The sequence below is a fragment of the Clarias gariepinus genome, chromosome 16, assembly GCF_024256425.1.
Source record: "Clarias gariepinus isolate MV-2021 ecotype Netherlands chromosome 16, CGAR_prim_01v2, whole genome shotgun sequence".
Taxonomy (NCBI): domain Eukaryota; kingdom Metazoa; phylum Chordata; class Actinopteri; order Siluriformes; family Clariidae; genus Clarias; species Clarias gariepinus.
The window spans coordinates 5468106-5483346 of record NC_071115.1 but is presented as its reverse complement, the minus strand read 5'-3'; the positions used below and the strand labels follow the sequence as shown (position 1 = coordinate 5483346).

At 44.2% G+C, this 15241-nt stretch overlaps 1 protein-coding gene across 1 annotated transcript in view; it reads right to left on the bottom strand.

The window, feature by feature from the left end:
• Positions 1–270: 270 nt before the first annotated feature.
• Positions 271–15241, bottom strand: part of kcnh6a (potassium voltage-gated channel, subfamily H (eag-related), member 6a) — a 48580-nt gene continuing 33609 nt past the window's right edge. The window contains exons 7-16 of the mRNA XM_053515121.1: positions 11831–12256; positions 10897–11314; positions 9617–9816; positions 8921–9173; positions 6492–6685; positions 6252–6348; positions 5721–5969; positions 3467–3656; positions 3074–3293; positions 271–954 (exon numbers count right to left, since the gene is read on the bottom strand). Of these exons, the coding sequence (XP_053371096.1) occupies positions 682–954; positions 3074–3293; positions 3467–3656; positions 5721–5969; positions 6252–6348; positions 6492–6685; positions 8921–9173; positions 9617–9816; positions 10897–11314; positions 11831–12256 (2520 nt within the window). The 3' untranslated portion in view covers positions 271–681. The remainder of the gene's footprint in view (positions 955–3073; positions 3294–3466; positions 3657–5720; positions 5970–6251; positions 6349–6491; positions 6686–8920; positions 9174–9616; positions 9817–10896; positions 11315–11830; positions 12257–15241) is intronic.

The window sequence follows — 15241 nt, the reverse complement described above, 5'->3', positions numbered from 1 at the left end:
TGGTCTTTTGTTTTTAGGAGATTTAGCAAAACCTGACTGATAAAAACCTTGTGTTATATTTAATCTTTCTTTTTTGTATCCTGTAAAATCCTTAATAATCCTTATTCCTTTTTTTGATTCCACGATAAACTTCATAACCAAAAGACATCTCCAGGCTCGTGTGTTGTTTGCCGTATGGTTTAAAAATTAGTGTTTAAAGCTGTTTGTTGTTTGAGCTGTCGGAAAAAGCCGTCTCTCTTTAGTCTCTCATCCACAGATGTTTAAGTTAAACAGCGCTGGAGTTAAAAATATAGATACTGTCTTGAATGTCCCTTCTGTCCATGACCAGGAGCGTCAGATTGCTGCAGAGCTAAAATTGGTCAGTGTTCAATTTGTTCTTTGTTCTACATAGAATCTGGGATACACACGTGTGCTTTGTATGTGTTTGTGTGTGTGTGTGAGTGAACTCTAACCGGGTCGTCTCCACTCAGTGTGGATTAACCCATGTCCACGAGCAGCAGCATACAGTTCACTTGAAGCTCACTGTCTCCAAATGGTTTGTGAAGTACAAGAGCAGGACGTGAAAGGAAGAAGAGGAGTAGGAGGAGGAGACACGGCTCTGTCCTGTCCGATCTATCCTGCTAGTGTTGGACACATGTGGTCCAGCGGGGGGATGAGAATAGAGCATGGCCCGCTTGGGAGTTAGCTGCCTGGTGGCCCAGGATCAGACAGGTGCCTTTGGATCTGTGACGTGCCCTCCAGGCTGCTCGGGCTCTCCAGGTGTTCAGGGAGAGAAGGGAAACGCAGGCTGAGGTAAAGATGTGGGTTTTCAGCGATGTTCAGATTTGCAGGGACAGCCAGTTTGGTCTCTGTCTCCGGAGACACGGGAGTTGTGTCGTCAGTAGTTACGGTGAGGTGGATGCCGCTGGAGAGAGACGTCTGAGACTCTGGGTTGGGGCTGTCCGACTCAGGAGTCTGTGATACACGGAGAGAGGATTCGAGTAGTAAAACTTAGTGAAATTCATAAAAATGATTTCCTTTTCCTTTCCTGTAGTACTTCGTGTTTATGCCTACTATTAATTAAACCTCAGGTTTTATACAATAGGCTTTTGATTTAAAAGGCACAAATCAATATACTGATCTACTGTAATATTCTACGATTTTATATATATTTTATATATTTGACAATATGAATGAATTTACTACAGGCTTGACCAAAAGTTTTGAAAATGACACAAATATGAATTTTAATAAAAAGTCTGCTGCTTCAGTATTTTTAAATGTTTTGTCACATGTTACTACGGCATATGTGTCAAAGGATCTTATCGACAATTACATTTGGAGTTTTGACACTACTTTTTCAAGACCTCTGCAATTCAACCCGGCATTTTAAAGCGCTCATTTTTTCTTCTCCGGATAAGCTTTTTTCCCGGATGCTCCAAACAATTGGAAAGGGGATTCATCAGAGAAAATGACTTCACCCCAGTCCTCAGCAATCCCTGTACCTTTTGCAGAATATCAGTCTGTCCATGGTGTTTTTTTTTTCTGGCCAGAAGTGGCTTCTTTGCTGCCCTTGTTGAAATGTGTGAAGGTGAGCGATACCATCAGACCAGTGTCATGGCAACAATAAAGCATCCTGAAACCATTCATCTGTGGGGTTGCTTTACAGGCAAGGGAGTCGACTCACTCATAATTTTGCCTAGGAACAACCAAGAATGATACAAAAACATCCTCCAATAGCAACTACTCCCAACCATCCAAGAACAGTCTGGTAATGAACACTGCCTTTTCCAGCATGACGGAGGACCTTACCATAAGGCAAAAGTGTCTCGGAGTACAAAACATAAAAAATCTTCAGTCCATGGCCAGAAAACTCCGCAGACCTTAATCCCCTTAAGAACTTGTGGTCAATTCTCAAGAGGAGGGTGGACAAACAAAACCCCACAAATTCTGACAAACTTCAAGTATTGATTATGTAAGAATGGGCTGCTATCAGTTGGGATGTGGCCCCGAAATTGATTGACAGCATGCCAGGGTGAAGTGTAGAGGTCTTGAAAGATAAGGGTCAACACTGCAAAATATTCACTCTTTGCGTAAACTTAATGTAATTGTCAATAAAAGCCTTTAGCACTCATAAATTGCTTGTAATTATATTTCAGTATACCAGAGTAACATCTGACAAAAAGCTATAAAAACACTGAGGCAGCAGACTTTGAGAACATTAAGATTTGAATCATCTTCAAAACTTTCGACCATAACTGTACAACTCAATTTTAATTATAATTCTTTAAGCAAATCAATCCAACAAGCCTGAAGGACAGAGGCCCCCCGCCCCATATCTCACAGTACCCAAAGGATCTGCTGCTAATTTCCTGGTGCCAGACACCACGATACACCATTAGCGGTATTGAGAAGCCAGAGCTGGCCTGGTGGCACAAGGAGAACCTAAAACCTAGGTTGGTTTTAAAGTTATAGCAGATCAGCATGATGCAGTTTAGTGTCCCTAGTGGAAGTAAGCATAATATATAAATTATCTATGGAGCTTATCCTGTATAGGGTCAGAGAGAGCGTTGAGCCTTTCTCAGGGAACTTAGGACACAACCTACCAGGCATGTCTTTGGATTGTTGAAGAAAACCAGTTTACCCAAAGGAAAAACACCCAAGAGTAACATTTGAATAAATTTGGACTAAAGTGCTAACCACTAAGGCACCTTAATATATAAAAAGAAATCCATTAATGATTGTTTTTGGGCACATAATTGACTCATTAGCGAGTCTGTTTGAACAAATTGACCATTGGTGGCCATTTGGTGGCCATTTTGGCACCTCATCAGCTTTATATCCACTAGGGGCATTAAGTGCATTTCCCCGCCGCTCAACTCTTGAACTCATGGACCCATTGACCGCCAGGTTGGATGTAGTTTTCTGCCATAGAGGTGCTATCCTGGAAAGTTGTCTATTTAAATTCTTAAGACAACAATCTAATATTTAAAGATACCACTGATCGACTACAACACAAGGTGCACACATGCACTCCAGTCCCTGTTGCTTCTCTACACTCTAAGCACATAGGAACTTCTTTGCTATCACTTACGTTGCTGGTGGAGGTGTGTATTGGCTTTCTGGTGTGTACAGTAGGAGTAATAGGTGTTGTAGCATGAAAAACCGGAGCCCCATACAAGTCAGGAGGAGATGCGGTGTGATGGACCGCTGGGGACGGAGACACAGAGCTGTAATCAGGTGGCACTTGGGCCATCTGTCGCTGAAGCAGCTGCAGGATCACGTTGATGTCGGCCGTCATCCGGGTCTCCAGTCTATAGGCCGAGAGAATGAGAGAGGAAAAGAGTAACAAGAGAGAAATAGAAAGCAGGAACAGAAAAAGAAACAGCATGAGCAGCAAGGAAACCACAAGCTGAAGAAAGCAGATAAGAACACATGCAGAAAACTACATGAGGTGATGATAAAGCAAATGTGTGTGTGCTCGGACCGGTTCAGCTGAGACTGCAGTAGTTCAAGGCGGGACTGAAGATCGTTTGGTCTCTCCTCTGTATTCGCTCTGCGCTGGTATAGATGATAGCAGGTGCGTGTTGATGCATCTGGGACTCTGGGACTCTCGTGGTACTGACTTGGCCTGCGCTCGGTACAGCAGCCGTACAGCCCAGAGACATTCAGAGAGCCTGATGTGGTCAGTGTACACAGTCAGTGACACATCAGAAAATAAAAACGAATTATATTTTATTTACTGATAAAACAAGTAATGGGGTGTAGCCTCTGTACCTATCAATCAGAAAGTGTGGCCTGAGTGCATGTCAGATTCAGCAAAGGAGGTGTGGTCTGAGTGCACGCCACTCTCCATGAAGGGGGTGTGGCCTGAGTGCATGTCAGATTTAGTGAAGGGGGTGTGGCCTGAGTGCATGTCAGATTCAGTGAAGGGGGTGTGGCCTGAGTGCATGTCAGATTCAGTGAAGGGGTGTGGCCTAAGTGCATATCTGACTCAGTGAAGGGTGTGTGGCCTGAGTGCATGTCAGATTCAGTAAAGGAGGTGTGGCCTGAGTGCATGTCAGATTCAGTGTAGGGGGTGTGGCCTGAGTGCATGTCAGATTCAGTAAAGGAGGTGTGGCCTGAGTGCATGTCAGATTCAGTGAAGGAGGTGTGGCCTGAGTGCATGTCAGATTCAGTAAAGGAGGTGTGGCCTGAGTGCATGTCAGATTCAGTGAAGGAGGTGTGGCCTGAGTGCATGTCAGATTCAGTGAAGGGGGTGTGGCCTGAGTGCATGTCAGATTTAGTGAAGGGGGTGTGGCCTGAGTGCATGTCAGATTCAGTAAAGGGGGTGTGGCCTGATTGCATGTCAGGTTTAGTGAAGGGGTGTGTGGCCTGAGTGCATGTCAGATTTAGTGAAGGGGGTGTGACCTGAGTGCATGTCAGATTCAGTGAAGGGGGTGTGGCCTGAGTGCATGTCAGATTCAGTAAAGGAGGTGTGGCCTGAGTGCATGTCAGATTTAGTGAAGGAGGTGTGGCCTGAGTGCATGTCAGATTCAGTGAAGGAGGTGTGGCCTGAGTGCATGTCAGATTCAGTGAAGGGGGTGTGGCCTGAGTGCATGGCAGATTTAGTGAAGGGGGTGTGGCCTGAGTGCATGTCAGATTCAGTAAAGGGGGTGTGGCCTGATTGCATGTCAGGTTTAGTGAAGGGGTGTGGCCTGAGTGCATGTCAGATTTAGTGAAGGGGGTGTGACCTGAGTGCATGTCAGATTTAGTGAAGGGGTGTGGCCTGAGTGCATGTCAGATTTAGTGAAGGGGGTGTGGCCTGAGTGCATGTCAGATTCAGTAAAGGGGTGTGGCCTAAGTGCATATCTGACTCAGTGAAGGGGGTGTGGCCTGAGTGCATGTCGGATTCAGTGAAGGGGGTGTAGCCTGAGTGCATATCAGATTTAGTGAAGGGGGTGTGGCCTGAGTGCATGTCAGATTCAGTGAAGAGGGTGTGGCCTGAGTGCATGTCAGATTCAGTGAAGGGGTGTGGCCTAAGTGCATATCTGACTCAGTGAAGGGTGTGTGGCCTGAGTGCATGTCAGATTCAGTAAAGGAGGTGTGGCCTGAGTGCATGTCAGATTCAGTGAAGGGGGTGTGGCCTGAGTGCATGTCAGATTCAGTAAAGGAGGTGTGGCCTGAGTGCATGTCAGATTCAGTGAAGGAGGTGTGGCCTGAGTGCATGTCAGATTCAGTAAAGGAGGTGTGGCCTGAGTGCATGTCAGATTCAGTGAAGGAGGTGTGGCCTGAGTGCATGTCAGATTCAGTGAAGGGGGTGTGGCCTGAGTGCATGGCAGATTTAGTGAAGGGGGTGTGGCCTGAGTGCATGGCAGATTTAGTGAAGGGGGTGTGGCCTGAGTGCATGTCAGATTCAGTAAAGGGGGTGTGGCCTGATTGCATGTCAGGTTTAGTGAAGGGGTGTGGCCTGAGTGCATGTCAGATTTAGTGAAGGGGGTGTGACCTGAGTGCATGTCAGATTTAGTGAAGGGGTGTGGCCTGAGTGCATGTCAGATTTAGTGAAGGGGGTGTGGCCTGAGTGCATGTCAGATTCAGTGAAGGGGTGTGGCCTAAGTGCATATCTGATTCAGTGAAGGGGTGTGGCCTGAGTGCACGTCAGATTTGGTGGAGTAGGCATGGCCAGAATATTTTTTAAACATCAAACGTTTAAGATCAATCATGATTGTTTACTAACACACTGTATCCTCCTGTCTCTGTACCTGAAGTTTCTCTTTCCCCACTGCTTGGAGGTTTTAGGTTGACCACAGTGGGAACGTATTCCCGGACTTCAGGAGGGAACACGTCTCCCCGTCCAGGCCCTGAGTGTTTCATCTCATCCTCGCTGGACAAAGAGGCAGCGCTCACGCTGCTGCACAGCTCGTCCCAGTGTGAGTGCAACAGCACCCCTCTGTGGTTCCCTACAGAGTCACATGACTGCTGTGGATATGACTCTTCTTTATCCGTGCCGTCTGAAGCGAACAAAAGCACAGAGATCAAACATGTACTGTATATAGACATGTAAATGTATATATTATTATTATTATTATTATTATTATTATTATTTATACTATTGCACTATAAAGGTATACAGGGCCGGGGTTCATCAGAACTCTCTAAGAGTTGTGAGTGTGTTATATTAGGCCGACCATAAAGGTTAATCATTTAAAAGGTCATTATGGTGCTGTGCATGTGCTTATTTGTTGGGCTTGTAGAACGGACACACACACACACACACACACACACATTTGTACCTGGTCTGTTGCGATGGAGGGAGTTTCTCCCACGATGTACTCGTCTGTACCCGCAGTCTGACTCCTCGCTGGGGTTTAGCTGTGTAATTCTGTCTGCCTGATACAAACAAGCTTCAGTAACTTACACAACCACACTCACTTACACATACACACTCACAAGCACACACATCTCTGCATCCTGATTTTTATCAAGATGAGCCAACCACTTCCACACAGCTTGAGAAAATTCTAAGCCCTTACATCTCTGAGGTTAAACGTGATCTCCAGGTTGGTCCAGAAGCTGTCGGAAAAATCGGGGTACATGTCGAGCACCTCGAGCAGATCGTCCCTCAGGATCTTGTGCAGGTCACAGTAGGTCAGGGCCCTGACGTCTGCGTTCGATTTCCCAGGCCTCCCGTAGAGACTGATGGGCTCGCCGAAGATGTCGTTCTTGCCTGAGTGGAGGGAAAAAAGGAGCTCATTCTCAATGAAAGGTTTTTATTTCAGACGTAACAAGCGAGTAAACACGAGACAGAACTAAATGGGTTTTCAATCTATAGATGGCGCTGACGGCGTGACCCGTCTGAACGTTCGGCCTAGAGATAATCGATATCGCATGATCGATAAGGCAGAAGCACATGACGTCACTGTGGATCATTTGGACAGCGCAGAGATGGAACAAACCAAGAACTACATGAGAGAAGATTAGGGCTGTCAGTATGGATTTCACTGTTTCACTGGCGAAACAATATGCATTAGATTTATGTTAGAAGTTATGTTTATGTTATTTACTTCTGAACTAGACTGTATATGTGAGTCATGAAGTAAAAAAAAAAAGAATTATTTGCATAATGATGAAAATTGTAAAATGTATGCAATAATAAATTTTTTTATTTAGATAAATATTGAGGAAGGGAAAAAAGAATAAGGGAGAAAGTGACCTGGATGGTGCAGGAAATGAAAAAATAAAAATATAAATATAAAAAGAAAAGAAAATATTGTATTTATGTTAAATGAATGAAAGGAATATCAAATAAATGCTAAACATGAAACAGAAATGTAAATTTAAACACGAAAAATAGAAAAGAAAAGGAAAATAAAAAGGGAGTGATAGAAGTTGAAAGGATTTTAAGAAAAAAGAAAAAAGGATTTAATGAATAAAATAGAAAGAAATGGAAAGAATGTTCAAAGTGAAGAAAAAAAGAAAAAAAATGTGATGCAGGTTTATAAAAGTATGAAATTGGTAAAAATAAGGACCTTTACAGGCCCTTGAAAAACGTAAATGTATTTTATCGTGGTTTTATGTGATAAACCAACACAAAGTGGCACATAATTGTTTAGAGGAAGGAAAATAATCATTGGTTTCCTTTTTTTCTTTTGATACCCCTACCTAAAATCCAGCGAAACCAAATGCCTTTAGAAGAGTCCACTGCTGTTCTGTGAAGCCCTCAGAGGTTTAAAGTGTAAAGTTATGAAGAAGTTTAAAGCAGGGTATGGTTATAAAAACTATCCCAAGCACTGAACATCTCATGGAGCACTGTTCAATCCATCATCAACCAAGACATGGCTAGCCACCTAAACTGACAGACCAGGCAAGGAGATCATTAATCAGAGACGCAGTCAAGAGGCCCATTGTAACTCTGGAGGAGCTGTAGACATCCACAGCTCAGGTGGGAAATTCTGTCCACAGACACTATTGGTCATACACTCCACAAATCTGGCCTTCATGGAAGAGTGACAAGAAGAAAGCCATTGTTGAAAGAAAGCCATAAGAAGTCCCATTTGCAGCTTGTGACAAGTCACGTGGGGGACACAGCAAACGAGATGATGAGACCAAAGTTAAACTTTTTGGCCTAAATCTAAAATCACATGCACATCACCCTGAACACACAATCCCCACCGTGAAACATGGTGGTGGAAGCATCATGTTGTGGGGATGCTTTTCTTCAGCCGGGGCAGGGAAGCTGGACAGAGTTGATGAGAAAATCGTTGGATCCAAATACAGGGCGATCTTAGAAGAAATCCTGTTATAGTCTAGAAAAGACTTGAGACTGGGGCAGAGGTTCACTATCCAGCAGGTAACGACTCCTAACGTACAGCCAGAGCTACAATGGAATTGTTTAGATCAAAGCATATTCATGTGTTCGAATGGCACAGACAAAGTCCAGACCTGAATCCGGTTGAGAATCTGTGGCAGGACTTGAAAACTGCTGTTCACAGACGTTCTCCATCCAATCTGACTCAACTTGAACCGCAAAGAAGAATGGGAAAAAATTTCATAAGCTAGATGTGTAAAGCTGGTAGAGATGTACAGTACCCCAAAAAGCTTGCAGCTGTAATTGCAGTGAAGGGTGGTTCTAAAAGTATTAAGACTCATTAATACAAATGCATGCCACACTTTTCAGGTATTTATTTGGTAAAGAATTTAAATCATTAATCATTATCCTTTCACTTACAATTATGTGCCACTTTGTGTTGGTCTATCACATGAAATCCCAAAAAAATGCATTTACATTTGTGGTTGTAATGTGACAAAAAGTGGAAGTTCAAGGGGTGCAAATACTTTTGCAAGGCACTGTAGTGTTAAAAAAATAAATAAATAGGGATGAAGAACAGAGATAAACAAAGAGATGTGAAAGAGCAATTTGATGTGAAACAGAGACAGAGCGATGTGGCAGAAGGTCCGGTACCTAAGATGGCCATGACCATGTCGTCTCGCAGGATCTCGATGGAGCCGCGGGAAATGAAGTATAGCGCAGTGAGCACGTCTCCGTTGTGCAAAAGCGTGTCTCCTGGGGGAGCGTGGGTGGTTTTAAAGCGCATGGCCAGAGCTCGCAAACAGCCCTTACTCGCCCCGCGGAACGCCTTGCAGTTCTGCAGCAGAGTGCGGTTCAGATGCAGACAGATATCAGCCTGCAGACACTCAGGGAAACCCTTCAGCACCTGGACACACGGAGCGATCACAGAGACAGACCATGGGGGGGAAGACAAGACAACATGGCAATAAATGGGAGTAAAAAAACGAATGTAAAAATTGACAGACGAAGTAAAACAAATAAGAGGAGTGAATGTACAGATGAAGGAAAAGAGAGAAATAAGTGGAAAATGAAAATCAAAGAGTCAGAGACAAAAAACAAAAAAAGGACATGAAAAAGACAAAAAGGGGTTAAATATTAAAAGTAGAGGCAGAAGGATAAAAAAAGAAGAGAAACAGGAATTGATGGAGGGATAGAGACAGACAAAACAGAAAGAGAAAAATAATTTTATTAATAAACAGATGTATTTATCTGAAAAGAATATCCACAATAAGAGATATGTACAGTATGTGCTTGTGTGTGTGTGTGAGTGTGTGTTTATACGTGTGTATGATGGAGTGGTCCCCTCACCGCGTTCATGTCGATGCCGTTGGTGTAGGACCAGGCATGTTGAAAATACTCCTCCAGCCTCTGCCTGAGGCCTCCAGGTATCTGATGAAAACGGATAAACTCCTTCACCCTCAGCATCTGTGTGTGGTAGCGCGCTGTGCCCGAGTACAGACGCTGGATTATGGCGGACACGTTGCCGAAGATACTGGCGTACATCAAGGCTGTGGTGAGAGAGAGAGAGAGAGAGAGAGAGAGAAATCTGCTTAATATCACAGACAGTATAGGGTGTGAGATAAGTCTGACCTGGCACTGATAGGGTTAAAGGGGAGAGTCATTTTCTATCACACGAGGTGAGACTGATAATAAGTGTGGGGTTAAGGGGTTGCCACAGCCGACCATCTAATTCATGCATTTGCTTTGGCACAGGTTTGTATCCTGATGCAACCCTCGTATTTTTATCCTCATTTGAGACCAGCACTAAGGTTGCCCTGCATCCAGTGGCTGGGAATGGAACCCAGAAATCTGAAGCTTACTACTGAGCCACTAATGCCCCATAATAAAAATTAAACATTAATTATTTACCAAATGAAGACATGTATTCGTTGATATGGTGATGTTTGATCTCTTTTAAATGAAGCTTTGCGGTTTTTCATTAATCATGACCTGTTTGTCTTATTAACTCAAGAGAGGGAAAAATGAAAGGCTGGTGGCATAACAGGAGGGTGGTTCATGGCTATTCCACAATGTAGAAACATAGTTCTTACTCACACTCTGTACCACTTATCTTGTACAGGGTCACGGAAGGCCTGGAGCCTGTCCCAGGGGCACTAGACAGGGTCAACCTGGATGGGGTGCCAATCCAGGATGTCTATAGGCAATCTGGAAATGGCAAATAAACTAATCTGCATGTCTTTGGACTGTAAGAGGAAACCAGAGTACCCAGAGGAAACCCACCAAGTGCGAAGAGAGCATGCAAACTAAAAAAATCCGAGGCTGGACATAAAGCCATGAACCCTGGACGTGCAAGACTACAGTGCCACCTTAAATGCAACTATGAATGGAAAAAAAACTGAAAAAAAAAAAAAAAAAACATCTAATAGCTGCCACATTGCTCCTGAACATGAGAAATAATAATCACTTTATCTTTGACCACAGCGGGGACGTATTCCTGGGCTTCTAGAGGGTTAGAGCATAATCAGCGAGGCAACAGTAACTCTGCTTGATCACACTTAATTCTAATTGTTTCCCTACACCTAAGTTTAAAAAAAACCGCTCACTAATCTCCTCAAACTTCTACTCACATCCGATGAGCATGACGCAGATGGAGAAGATCTTCTCGGGGTTGGTGTTTGGAGAGACATTGCCGAAGCCGACGCTGGTAAGGCTGCTGAAGGTGAAATACAGAGCAGTGACATACTTGTCCTTGATGCTGGGTCCGGATAAGGCGTCGCTTTCATTATAGCTTTTGCCGATCTGATCGGCAAGGTTGTCGAGCCATCCGATCCTTAAGGAACCTCCACGAGCTGAGCCTGTGCGCTCCACGTTGCCGATGGCGTACCAGATGCAGGCTAGCCAGTGGGCAATGAGTGCGAAGGTGCACATGAGCAGGAAGAGGACCGCGGCACCGCATTCCGAGTATCGGTCCAGCTTGCGCGCGACGCGTACCAAACGCAGCAGCCGTGCCGTCTTCAGCAGGCCAATCAGAGTGGTGGTTTGGGGCTGGGGAGAAAAATTAGGACAGAATATAAAACTACAATACAGCAAAATATAGAAATAAATAGGCCTTGATTTTTTTCCCTGACTGAGTTGTTCAGGGTCACGGGAAACTTGGAGCCTATCCCAGGGGACGCAGGACACGAGATAGGGTACACCCTGGACAGGCTGGCAGTCCATTGCTGGGCACATGGAGAATTTGGAAATGTCAATTTGCATGTCTTTGAACTGTAGGTGGAAACTGAAGAACCCTGAGGAAACCCACCAAGCATGGCAAGAACATACAAACTCCACACACACAGACCGGAGGTGGACCTTAAACCCTTGACCCTGGAGCTGCAAAGCCAAAGTATGCGATCCATTATGCCAGCACACAGACAGTACCTAACATAAAACCAAAGGACATAATTGAATTCCATTTTAGTTTATCCTTCGTATTACTCTGTTTTTATTTCTACAGTACTTCGCTCTCAGTCTGAATCACTCTCTTTTTCATTCTCATTCTCTTCCCTTTCCACTCACCTCGTCTGGGCCCGATCTGAAGATGAGCAAGTCGAAGGGGATAGCCGCGACAATGTCGATTAGGAACCACCCCTTGAAGTAGTGCTGCGCGATGCGGCCCGGGTGGCTCACCACTTCATCGTTCCGATTGACGTAGGTTGTCCTGAAGTTAATAATGATGTCGATGATGAACATGACGTCCACCACCAGGTCCACCACGTTGAGCGGGTTGCAGGTGTAGCCGCAGTCGCCTCTGCCTTCTTCCTGATGCTCGCTGAGCAGGAAGGCGGCGCTATATGGTGTGAACACGGCTGTGTAGAGCACGAGCAGTAGGATCAGCCAGTCCCATACGGCCTTGAACGGGCTGTAGTGCAGGATCGTCCACTTGTGGATGCGCGGCGCCTGGAGCTTGTACTCGGGCAGCACGTCGGCTCCCAGAGACAGCACCTGAAACAAACAAAGGTCATTATATGTAGAAAGGCTTATTATGAAGAACTATTTTCATTCACAAATTATTTATTTTATATGTCTTACTTAACATTAATGAACTGTACTGTCTTTCACTTTACACTTAACGAGCCATTTGGTGTCTATATTTTCTTACGTTTGCTCAGGAAATACTACATTATGGTAGCTAACCAGTAAAGACAGATGATGAGCCAAATGTGGCATTACTGCTCATCTACTTTTAGGGTAAAATTAAGATTTAATAAGTGGATGATTATAGAATTCATTCTATAGCGTTCTAGATAAGGGACGCATATACTGTATCATTGTCAAATTCTACAAAGGGTCTATATCAAGACGCCTCAAACTAGCAGTAATGCTCAAAATCAGAAAGAGCAGATTAAACTTTGTTACAAAAAATAAAGCATGCCCAGATCTCATGAAAGATTAACCTGTACGAGACTCCATAGAAAAAAGGAGGGGCTTGTAATCCAAAGCGTACCACATTAACGGCATTTGGCAGAAATATCCCCAGAGCGAATTACATTTTATTACATTACACATCCGAGCAGTCGAGAGCCTTGCTCAAGGGCCCAACAGTGACAACTTGGTGGTGCTGTGGTTAGAACCTGGACCCTTCCAGTCAATAACCTGACATGGCCCACATCACCATCCATCTTGGAGGCAGTGTTATGGAACGAGCATGCACAGCTGTCAGTGTTACTATCTTACTGGAGTTTATTAATGATGTGGCTGCTGATAAAAGTCTTAGAATAAATTCTGTAGTCCATAGAGCTCTACTTCCTGCTCAGATTCTGACGAACGCTGCAAAACTGACAGCACAATGCTTTGGAGTATAGATTGATCATGATGCAAAAAGTACAGTGAAAGCAACCCAGAGCAAATAAATGGAATGTTCTCAAAGGGCCGAATCAGTCACATGACCTTAACCCAATGAATTTGCTTTTCAGAAACAGCTTAAGTGAGAAAATGCAGAATTTGGTGATGTTCATGGGGTCCAAACTCCAGGCAGTCATATATTTTCTATACCAATATTTCATACAGGGTCACAGGAAGCCTGGAGCCTATCACAGAGGACAGGATGTCTCAGTGTGCACATGCTTCTTTTCCACTCCGTCTCCCTCTATCTCTCCTGCATGTAAGAGACAATTTCTTACGTTGGAACACGGATTAGCCTATGATAAGCATGTCTTAGGACCGAGGGAGGAAACCTGAGCACCCGGAGAAAACCTAGTAACCCAGTGTAAGTATGTATCCAGTAACAAAAACTTTAAGGTACTTTTCATAAGTCTCTCTGGATAAGAGCGTCTGCCGAATGCCTAAATGTAAATGTAAAACCCAATAGGCACAGAGAGAAGCAAGAATTGAACCCTCAACCCTGGAGGTTCAAGGCCACAGTGCAAGGCCAGAGTGCTGACCACTACACCACCGTCTCAGAACATCATTACCTGCCAAATTACATTACATTAGGTGGCACGTTGGCGTAGTGGTTGCTTTGCACCTCCAGGGTCCGGGTTCAATTCCCGACCAGGCTTGATTCCCGCCCCGTGTGCCTGGAGTTTGCATGTTCTCCCTGTGCTTGTTGGGTTTCCTCCCACACTCCAAAGACATGCAGATTAGGCTAAAAGGCGTTCCCAAATTGCCCAGAATGTGTGTGTCCTGCGATGGATTGGCACCCTGTCCAAAGTGTACCCTGCCTCATGCCCAAAGTCTCCTGGGATAAGCTCCAGGCCCCCCATGGCGACCCAGTATACAGAATTAAGCGTATAGACGATGAGATGAGATGAGTATACAGTATTAGCTTGTCCAATTACCAGTAATGAGTAAAGAAGAGCATACAATGACTGTAATTCTTAAATGTTTGGGCCAACATTTTCGTTAAAGCCTTTGAACTAAAGCTGAAAGCCTACAATCTTGATAGCTTAATTTCAAATCCCCTATAGAGGACAAAAACAAGACAGTCGTGTCCCTGTCCAAATACTTATGGACCTGACTTGACTATGTAAGCGTGAATACACAATATAGTTGTGTACTGTAGATATCAGTATACTGTACGTATAATGTCCAGGTTGCACCATATATTATCCACAATTACAGCTCGTAGTGAAATCATACGGCAGCGCATATCGCAGTTAAGAGCCCGAGCAAAGCTGCTGTGTCTGAAATAACACCCAAACACCCACTAGCGTGCCACTACCGTGTCAGTGTCACTGCTGTGCTGAGAATGAAAACACCACCCAAATAATGTCTGCTCGGCTCTGATCCCACGCTGCTGCCTTTCCGAGGAAATACTGCTGAGGGACTGAGACGCTGCATAGCAACAGATGGACTACAGTCACGGATTACTGTATACAGTAACGGCACGGAACATACAGAGCGTTGAGGCGATACGCGGCTAGTGAGGGTGTCTCATCAACTTCAGTCTCACTGATCTGATGCACAGGGAGTGTGATAGAAAGAGAGAGAAAAACAAAGAAACACGGAAGCACTAAGAGAAGCAGAGACAGGCGGACATACAGAAAATAAAGAGGAAAAAAAACAGCGCGAGAGAGAGAGAGAGAGATTAAAATGCAGCCAGAAGGAGCGGAAAAAACACAATGAGAGGAAAAAAAGAAAGAAGAAAACATAATGCATACATATAAAAGAACGAAAAGAAAAAGTGAATATGGTGACAGAAAGAAAGACAAATATGATGAAGAGAAAGGGAGGAAAAAAGAGAGAAATTGAGGAAGTATTTATAAAAAGAGAGCCAGAGAAAAAGAAAGACAGAAAGACAAGGAGGTATGATACATAGAATGAGAGAAAGAGACAGAAAGAGGGAGAAAACATGATGCAATGACAGAAAGTGAATTAGAAGAAGAGAAAGAAAGAATTTTAGGCCTGATTCTTAGAGGAGACAGAATTAAATATGATGCATAGAGAGAGACAAAGTAAAAAAGATAGACAAAACATTCATGATGGAAT